Source organism: Camellia sinensis, chromosome 2, assembly GCF_055761805.1.
Source record: "Camellia sinensis isolate YWXY chromosome 2, ASM5576180v1, whole genome shotgun sequence".
In the NCBI taxonomy this organism is placed as follows: domain Eukaryota; kingdom Viridiplantae; phylum Streptophyta; class Magnoliopsida; order Ericales; family Theaceae; genus Camellia; species Camellia sinensis.
Window position 1 is genome coordinate 13619709 of NC_138962.1, and position 10292 is coordinate 13630000.

General features: G+C 32.5%; 1 protein-coding gene across 3 annotated transcripts in view; it reads right to left on the minus strand.

Annotated features, from left to right (window-relative positions):
- Positions 1-3390: 3390 nt before the first annotated feature.
- Positions 3391-10292, minus strand: part of LOC114299508 (protein FAR1-RELATED SEQUENCE 5) — a 9771-nt gene continuing 2869 nt past the window's right edge. For 2 of the 3 annotated variants that reach the window (XM_028244275.2, XM_082913718.1), the window contains exons 3-5: positions 10202-10292; positions 4513-4691; positions 3391-4075 (exon numbers count right to left, since the gene is read on the minus strand). The exon at positions 10202-10292 is cut by the window's right edge and continues 2137 nt beyond it. In XM_028244275.2, coding sequence (XP_028100076.2) covers positions 4515-4691; positions 10202-10292 — 268 coding nt within the window. In that variant the 3' untranslated portion in view covers positions 3391-4075; positions 4513-4514. The remainder of the gene's footprint in view (positions 4076-4512; positions 4692-10201) is intronic. The other variant, XM_028244277.2, reaches the window with a different exon arrangement.

The window sequence follows — 10292 nt, forward strand, 5'->3', positions numbered from 1 at the left end:
ACAAACATATTCTTCAAATGTGGATTTTGTTTGATTTGGATTGGTGGAATGGTGAAATTGCATAGATTGTTAATAATAGTGATAATGATAAAGATGATGATGAACATGAGGATGTGGGTGATATTTCTTGTTTTGTTTTTAAAATGATTGAGGTTTTTTTTTTTGGATTTCTAATTCTATTGTTGTTATTATTTTTATTTTTTTGTTAATTAGTGTGAATGTTCACATTTCATATTATTTAAAAGTTTGAGAAATAAGTATTGGAATATAGATATGGACATAATTATATATTTTGTAAGATGTGAATGTTCACATATTATTGGTTATTTGTTAATATTTGTTTGAATAATTTTTTTTTTTTTTGTTACCATTAAACAATTGAAACAGTCGTCTTCTTTTTTTCTTTTCTTTTTTCCTTTCAATTTTTTTTCGTGTTACAGTGTGAATGTTAAAATTGGTATGAATTTAGTTTTTCTAAAGTTAGTTGTATGTTAATTGTAAATTGTCAACTTCACATTATATTTTTGTATGAGTTTTTTTGTTGAAGTTTTTTCGAAAGTTAGTTGTATTTTGTTTTTTTTCTTTACTATGTTTATGGGTTGAACAATGATTTTTGTTACGATTGAACAATCGAAATAGTCGATTTTCACTTTTTTCAATTTTATTTTATGCTTTCACGTTGCAGTGTAAATGTTCATATTGGTGTGTTTATTTTTTTTAAAAACAAGTTGTATATTAATTGTAAATTGTGAACATTCACATTGCATTTTAGTATAAGTTTTATTTTTTCGAAAGTTAATCGTATATTTGTTATTTTTGTTATTATGTTTGTTAGTTGAACAATCATTTTTGTTACCATTGAGCAATATTCAATTTTCACTTTTTTCAATTTTGTTTTATATTTTCACGTTGTAGTGTAAATATTTACATTGGTTTGAACTATTTTTTTAAAGAATATTTGCATGCTAATTATAAATTTTGAACATTCACATTATATTTTGATATGAATTTTATTTTTTTGAAGGTTAGTTGTATGTTTGTTATTTGTTGTGAATATTCACATTGTACTTTAATGTGTGTTATTTTTTTCAAAAGTTAGTTGTATGTTTATTGTTTATTATGAACATTCACATTATATTTTAATTTTTATTCAGATTTTTTGTTGCATTATTTTTAAAATTTTCAAATTATAAAAAGATTTCAAATTCATAATTTGATATTTTTTTCATGGAATGTGAGAAATTTTCTTTTTAGAATAAGCAAGAGATTTTCTCCATGGAATAGAGAAAAGATTTTCTCTTTAGAATGAGGGAGCAATTTTCTCCATAAAATTACTGTTGTTATGTATTAGTTTCAAAATAAAAACATGTGCAAAAAATTAGAAAGATGATTTGGTTATATTACATTAAACAGAATTTAATGAAATACTTAAAAAGAATATGGATTCGATGGAATAAAATATTTAGAAAGAGAATTTATCAAAAAATAACCCATAAAAATTACATAAATTCATTTTAATTTGTAGTTGAGATCTTTAAATTTTATTTTACTTTACCAAGTATAATTAATGCCATATGATTATTAAAATAAATAATTATTTATACTTTACTAAGTATAAATAATTTAATAAATAAATTTTATTTTTAAAAAGATATTAAATAATAGAGGGTTAAAAATATAATTTTACTATATAATCCCCATGGAATGAGTTATCCTACGATTTGTGTTCCCCCCTATGGGATAGAACAATCCCATATAATTGGGATTAATAATTTGAATATATTATTAACAAAAATTTTGAATTAAACAACGAACTATTCCTTCCACTAGATATGAATTCTATACCATTGCTCAATCCCTCCAAACAAATACCCTCTAAAAACACCTAGAATCCCAAAATCAACACCAATCAAAGAAAAAGAAAAAAAAAAACAGCCGCAAATCATTACAAACACATTAGTAAAGAAAACCTAAATTCACCTATCAGAACAAACACGCTAGAAAAAGGGGGAATGGAGGTCTTCAGTTTTGGCAAGGGCTGAGCAAATCAAAGCAAATACCTAACCAAAACAAATCAGGAAAAAAAAAAATTAAAATGAGAAAAAAAAAAAAAAAGGATCCTTAAATTAGAGCAAACACCTAATCAAGAAAATAGACGAAATTGGTGAGATCCCTGCTCGTCAGTGACGATGTGGCAAAATTTGATTTTATTCGTGAGTTGACATGCAAAAACATCAACCCACTGTCCAACACTGCTTTTGATTTTTCTGTATATAAAAAATGAAGGGGAAATCACATGTCAGTGTATGTTTAAAAAAATATTTACATATTAATGATAAACTTTACCAACATTGAAATACAAAATGATAAACTTTTCCAGCAATCATTAATAAATTTTGAAAGTTTCATTAAGCTGTAATTTCCCCAAAAAACAACCAACATGATGTTTGTCTAGTTTAAGCAACCCAGCCTACCTATGTGCCTTGGCAATTTCCAAAGTTCAGTTGAAAAGCTTAGGTTTCTTCAAGATGGCCTCTTTTATTTTCTCTTTTGATATATATATATATATATATATATAATTGAAGAATAAGAAGAGTTTTAGCTTGGTATTAGGTATTAGGAAAGCAACACACAAGAACCCAGAGCTTGGTTATGGGGAGTTCAAGCCTCTGCTAGGCCTATCAAATTGAGCTTTTACCTATTGATATAAAAATGGACAACTCCTGTATGTACCAACTCAACAGAGACCAAGTGATTTCTGCTGCATATGTATTATGGTGTCGTTTGATTTACAGAGAAAATTGTGTGCTGATGGGTGTGGATTTATCCAGACATCAAGAAGTAAACAAACCCGTTGAAAAAACTAATCATCTTCAAAGTCTACCTGAAATAATGAATAAACATTCAAACTCTCTCCAGGTTCAAAGATGGACGACAATGGCTGTGTTTGGTTAAATGTTCAAACTATGTTTTCACCATTTGGTTTCAATATGGTGTTTGTTTAGAGTTTTTAAAAGTTAATTCTCTATTTACTTTTGAAAATTCTTTTCAAGACCGGAAAATTTGGACTAACCGGTCGTCCTCCCGGATGTCCAGTCGGTCGTCCTCCCGAGCATCGGGCCTGTTGACCGGTACAATGTAATTTTTTATTTTTTTTTACAATTGTCACTAGTTATTTTTTATATTTTAAATAAAAAAAATTGGAAATTTTTTAAAAATTTTTATGAATTTTGAATAGAATTTTAAGTTGTGTGTTTGATTATGAGTTGTAAGTTTTTATATCAAATATCATATGTCACATCAAAAATTTCTCACTCAATTCAAAATTCTTTTCAAAACTCATTCACCAGACAATTTTTCTACACTCAAATCATAATTCCAAAACTCACAAGCTCAAAATACAACTCTATTCTCAAATCATATTTAGAAAACTCTACCAAACGCTAACAATATTTTTACAACTTCACAACTTTGCACATACTACAGTCAAATCTAGCTAACCTTAATTCAAATGAATTAGATTTCACCTTAAATCCTCGTCCTTCGTCTACTGGGCAAGGGAATCTAACAGAAAAAGGATGCATCTCACCCCTCCCATTTCACTTCCAACTGATATCTTTGGAGAGAGAGAGAGAGAGAGTCACAGGAATGCCTAAAGTTCCAGCATGAGTTGAAATATTTTTCAAATTGAATTATTTTTTTAACCATGCTACTTGAATTGTTTCCTACAATATCATATCATATTTGACCTCCCAATAGAAAGAAAAATATATTTCTACTAGAGGGTATAAACAGAATCGGACCAACCAATGGGTATGACCAACCTCATTTATGCTCAGTTGACAGGCATTCAGGTGCTTGACTAGCATCTTCTTTTTGGTGATTGCCTGGCTTTACATCCTTGATCAAGGAGTATGAACATTTGAGCACTTGAGTCATGATTTGATACGACAGGCATTCAATGAGAATCCAACCATAGGAGAACAATATAGACATCATACATGTTGCAGCTTGAGTTTCACATCTATTGTCCTTGTCGGCAACTGTAAGCATATCATACCGAAATGCTCATCCCCTGCAAAGTCAAAATTAATAAGTTAAGAGGTTACAACAAAATAGATCAGTGTAAAACTGTTCAGATGGTAAGAAGGCTTATAGCTCTGTAATCCCTTCATCAGCCAAACTTCATCCTAAACCTACCTGCTCGGTACCATGCTTAGCATGTTCTACACACAAACCTTCTCATGCTCTGTGAGATCTTCGGAAAGATAATTCTATTAGATAATTATGGAGCAATGTGGACCTTCTTGTACGGGATAGGAAAGAAGGAACTATCACTTCAAATTAGCTATACTACTGAAAAGCAATGAGAATAATGCTCCATCAGAGGCAATTTAACTGAGAAACCTTTTCACTGTCTACACCGTCAAAACGTAAAATAACAGCTTATGTTTATGTAACGAAATTAGAGAACAAACGAAAGACAAACAACAGGTAATAACAATGTTGCACCTTTAAAGGCCATCATCTTTCATGCTAAGCTTAATGTTTTGGACTTTGACTGATAACTGTTGTTTATGATCTTCAATATCCCTCAGAACTGAAATCAGGTTGGCCCGGTAAACATCACATTTTCGATTCGCACAATCCAGCTCATGGGTAAGATCATGGATTTTCTTGTCCATATCATCCTACATAATATCCATAAAACTTTTCATTTACAAAGACCACCAATCATGAAATGTATATATAATCATCTGCTGCGGTAATTCAGTTTGAACTTAAAAAATGACAACAATGTATGCAAAGGAAGAATCATGACCATGGTATAGTCTTTAAACCTCATCCATCCCAGAAGCAAAGTAATTATAATAAAGGAAATTTATTAGAAAATCCTTTTTCAAATATTTGTATCCCAATTAGTCCATAAGGTATTCTTATATTCTAATAAGTCCTATTATCTGGACATTTGATCTACCAAATCATAATTATCATATTTAAGATATTTTGTAGACATTTCTACCTTTACAAATATTTTTTAAACAGTTAACAATTTGGTGATGTGAACATTCATATTTTACAATGTGAACATTCATATTGACATGTTAACATTAACATTGATAGTGTGAACATTCACATTGACGATGCGAATATTCACATCATGAAACATTCATACTGTAAATATGAATATTATTAGGGGTATTTTAGTAACTATGTCACCCATAGGGCTTATTGGAACATAAGAAAAAAATGTGGACTAAATAGAACATAAATAGGTGAAAGTGGATTTATAAAAAAGTGTCCCTATAATAAAACTAGGACAAAATATAACATCTTTTCTAGAAAATAATTTAAGAACCAGCTCATAATTTAAAATATTGAACTTCCATATCTGCAATCAAATCCAAATGCCAGCAATTAAATTAGAGATTTCAAACCCACATGCTCCAAATCACAACCTAAAAGCGATTCTCGACGTTTGAACAGCAGTATATAACTTGATTGGCTCTTCAAAAACTAATTTGTACGAGCTGCTATGGTCACCTACTCCGTCTAAAAGTGAGTGAAGGAAGTAGCAAAGTCCAGAGCATATCCCTCACTTTCACTTCTCATTGCTTCTTATTCTTAATGTGTGGAAATACTCAGCAGATATGAGCCAAAAGAGTTAGTCAAGCGGATGATCAATTCTTCCATAGAATTCCATCTTATGGGTTTGATGTGGTGCATATGGAACGGGAAGAACATGAAAACTTTAAAGGGTGTAGAATGATCAATTTTGTGCTTAAAAGAAACATTACTAGTCTCCTTGTTTTTTTGGCTCAGGGAACTTTTCTCTTTCTTTGTCTTCTTGTGTTGATTATTTGCAGGAGTTGTATATTCCTGTCGATAGGTCAATAATTTTTCTTTTCAAGATTAACTTTGTTACACAGTTGCACAAGAGACCCAAGAAACTCAGTAACCAAACCACCCCAACCTCCGTGGTTTGGATTGGTTTGCTTTTGTCAATATATTAGTTCAGTTCTAGGTCTAAAAATAAAAACCCGATCAGAACAGTTCGGTTCTTCGGTTAGGCAGAGCCCAGAACCAAAATCTATTTTAGATAAAATTCTGTTTATGTTTTTTTTTTTTTTTTTGATAAATAACATAAAATTCTATTTATGTTGAGATATCTTCATATAATTTGTGGAAAACAAAGTACTAAGGTAGATGTTGTTATAGAAACATTTTGCTTGTAAGATAAGTAAAACTCTATGGCTCAACATGGCATGAGTTTTACAAAAATATTTATTGACCTTATTATGCATGTTAACAGTTTTTAATAAGTAAGAAGAGTGGGTTGTTTTCATTAGTATCCACGCATGCATTTTGTTTGTATAAATATCCTGGCAATGAATTCACCATTTCTAGTATTCTTACATAAAACTATTAGTTTGGAGACATAGATTTCTTTGTACCTAATATTAGGTGTTCACAGTCTCTATTATGCATTCCTCATTCCTTAAAATTAAAACAAAGTTTTATTCTTCTCTGTGTTCTGTTCCAATGTTCAAGACTTATTTACTGCTGATTTATTACTTTTTCTTCAAAAATTTTGATGTTACAAGATTGAAGTTGAGGTTGCATTTTATGAAGAACTTATTCACTTATATGTAAGTATGGTGGAACCATTGTTCTAACTTGAATCAACCCAAGCTACATTGAGTCGAGTTGGTTTGGTTCGGTTCCAATGGAATATTGGTTCAGTCATTAGTCTAACAACCTACAAACAATCATAATTGGTTTAGTTATGGGTTTAGTGCTACCCTGAACTGAACTGAAACATGCACATCCTATACACCGTGTGTCTAGGGTGGGTTGTGCCCCTTGTGATGGTTCTTTTTAATGAATTGGTTAGTTTACTTATTAAAAATAAAAAAACCCTAGTGGTACAAGTCTAACGTATAATGCAAGATAATTACCTGATGCCAGTTTGCTGAAATGCAACTCAAACCAAAGTGATCAACCCTGCTGCAATATAATCAGTTTTCCCCCTCTCCAATGGAGGAGAACTTGGAAGTAAGTGGTGCTCTTAAACTCAGACCTAAACCAATACCCTGTTTAAACACACCAAAGCTGCCTAGATCTTTTCTTAACCTAATATGATATACATGTTGAAAGATCCACAACTGCATGTGATTCAATTGCAATACAAGAAAGTGCAAACAAATTATTGTATTGAAAAGAAAAGCACAATAGCCAAGAGATGACACAAAACAGAAGCATGCAGTAAAATAATAAACTACTAATATAAGCCAAACAATGGGTAGTGAGGGTGTTCATCAAACCGTGAGACCCGACCCATCCGACTGGACCGCCCAATCAGACGATCATACGGACAGTTTCGAATCACAGTATGGTTGGCAGCAGTTTGTTAAAAACAATTTTTTCGAGTATTGGTTCAATCAACGAGTCTAGATATTTGGAATTTGTTCAAACCAATGTTTTGAAAACCGGACCGGACGGGCCGGTTTGACCGGGTCCAAGTTCCGGTCCGGATCAACCCTCAAGCCCCACTAGCTTGAAAAGCGGTCTTTTTAAGTTAAGCCGGCCAAACCCTCGGTTAAACTAGTAACCCAGTAGAACCAGAACGGGTTGAAGCAAACCGGTCCACTAATGAAAAAATTGATGCCACAAGGAGTTGAACTCATAATCTTAAGCTCTAAAGAGCATGAGTTTCCACTATGCCACCATGGCTCCTTGTTATATGAGATATATAATATTTATTAAGGCCATTTACATACAAGTCCCATTTTGTGAACTTATAATCCATTAAGTCCTAGATAAAATTATTTGCTCCTTCAAGTCCCATTAATTTTTAATAGACCAATTTGCCCCTTCAACAAACTCCAGGTAAGCTGTCTTGATGTCGCCTTCCCTCTCCCTTCTGTCCTCAAGTCCTCCATCGACATCCTCAACGAAGCTCCGTTGTTGGAAATCTAGCTCCGCCACCAGAACCACCGCCTCCTTCCCCTACTCAGATCTGCGGTGTCGTCGTCGTCGTCGTCGTCGTCGATGAAGATGAAGAACTCAAATCCGCGAGTGGCTCATATGTAAGGTTGAGGTTGTTGTTGATTTGTCTCTGAACAGATCTACCTCTCTCCATCACCGCCAATCTGCCTCGTCACCACCTGAAATTCAACGCCTCTGGGAGGGTTGGGTGAAGAATTAAGTGGATCTGCGGCTGTTGCTTATGAGAGTCCATCGGAAGATGAGGACTCAAAGCCGGCGTCGAAGACTCGTTCGGAAAGCGATGAGTCCATTGATTGTGAGGTCACGATTTTCACTGAATTCACAGATGCCACTGCCATTAGAGAGAGAGATCTAGAGTTTTTTGAAATTGAGAACCTTCTCAGTTTATAATATTCTCAATTTTAATCATGAAAAAAATTAAGAAATTTCTCAAAATTGATAATTCTAAATTTCTTAGTTTTGATAATATTCTTAGTTCATACCAGAAAAAAAATTGAGAAATTTCTTAGTTTTGATAATTATAAATTGAGAACATTCTAAGTTTTGAAATTGAAAACATTCTCAGTTTTGGGATTAAAGGGCAAAACGTCTTTTTACCTATAAATGAGACTTATTGGTTCAAAAACTTTTTGACAGGACCTAAGCTACCACCAAATATGTAGATAGGACTTTTAGGTAATTAATGCTATTTATTATATTCAAAGTAATTTCTTTTAAACACATGTATAATTAATATTTTTACAAACAATATTAATATAAAAAATATATGTAAACATAAAAATTTTAAAAATATATATCTTAAATTATAAAATATTTTAAATGAATGTATTTTATTTATTTTTAAATTGTAAAAATATTTATAAAATAATTTTGACTTCACGGTTTAATTCTAGTTCAACCCGACAGTTGAACCGATAACCCATCCACTTCAATTCCTTTTTCAGTTCACTCACCGGTCCAGTTTTTAAAACATTGGACCCAACCCACCCGACCAGACAGCCCGATTAGACAATCATACAAATAGTTTCAAATCACAGTATGGCCAGCAGCAGTTTGTTAAAAACAATTTTTTCGGGTATTAGTTCAGTCAACGAGTTTAGATATTTGGAATCCATTCAAAATTGAACAGACTAAGTATGTTATAAAAATATTATCTTATCATGTGTCAAATTTATATTAGCCTTGGTATTGCACATTATTATATGTATCCCATGCGTGTTATGATTTCTCAAGACTGCCAAACATGTTTCTCTTTCTTCTAAACGTCTCTCTCACAACTCTTGATCTCTTTCTGTTTCTTCTAAGCGTCTGTATCTATTCTTCTCTCATTCTCTCAACCACTCTCTCTCTCTCTCTCTCTCTCTCTCTCATAGAGCTCAATCGTAACCCTAAAAGCTAATCCAAAGCCCTACCTTCTGAAAGTCACCCTCATGATTTGAACAGCCAAAGGAGAAGGCCCCATTCCCGTTCAACAACATCATGGCGTCAACGACCTTCAAGCTTCATCAATGGTGGATTTCTGGCTTTTGAAAGTTGATGGTGATGACATTGGTGATGCTCAACGACTGATTGATCTTAAAGCTTCAAGAATGGTGATAGAAAACATGCATAGTGTTTGCTATGGTAGTCATGTCAATTTATCTAGGTTTGATCTTTGAGTTTTGGTTCTAGATCTATTGATTCTTGAGTTTTCTTTTTTTTTTTCTTCTTTTTTTTTTTTTGTTTTGCTGTTGTGGTGATTTCAAGTTCGGTTTAATTATTTGGTATATCAGAATTCTTGTTTCTATAGAAGTGTTCTTGTTTTTTCTTCACCATTGAATCTGTTGAACCTTTAAATCTATAATTGCCTTTATCTATTTTTTATTTTTATGTTTGGCTTTTGTAATTTCAAAACCGTCCAAATCCTACAACCAAAACAGAGAATATGAAGGACACTTTCGAACTAACATGTGATCGGAATCTGTTAAACATATTCCCAAACCGAACAGCTTTGTTCGAGTGGCGGGTCTGACTCAAATCCGACTCGACTTGACCCGTGAACACCCCAGGTAGAACCGCAGAACACAGGACAGAAAATATAAGGAATTTGTATGAAAGCATAAGAAGACAGATAAAGCAATTGCCAGAATTTTCACTGGGAAAACAACAGGAAAGTAGGGCTTTGAAAGGCAAGAAGAATAAAATCACTAACCTCAGACAATTGCTGAGAGAAGCTCCTGGGGTGATCCCCAGTACTATAATTTGCCTGACTTCCATCACTGGTCAAGTCCTCTCTGACATGC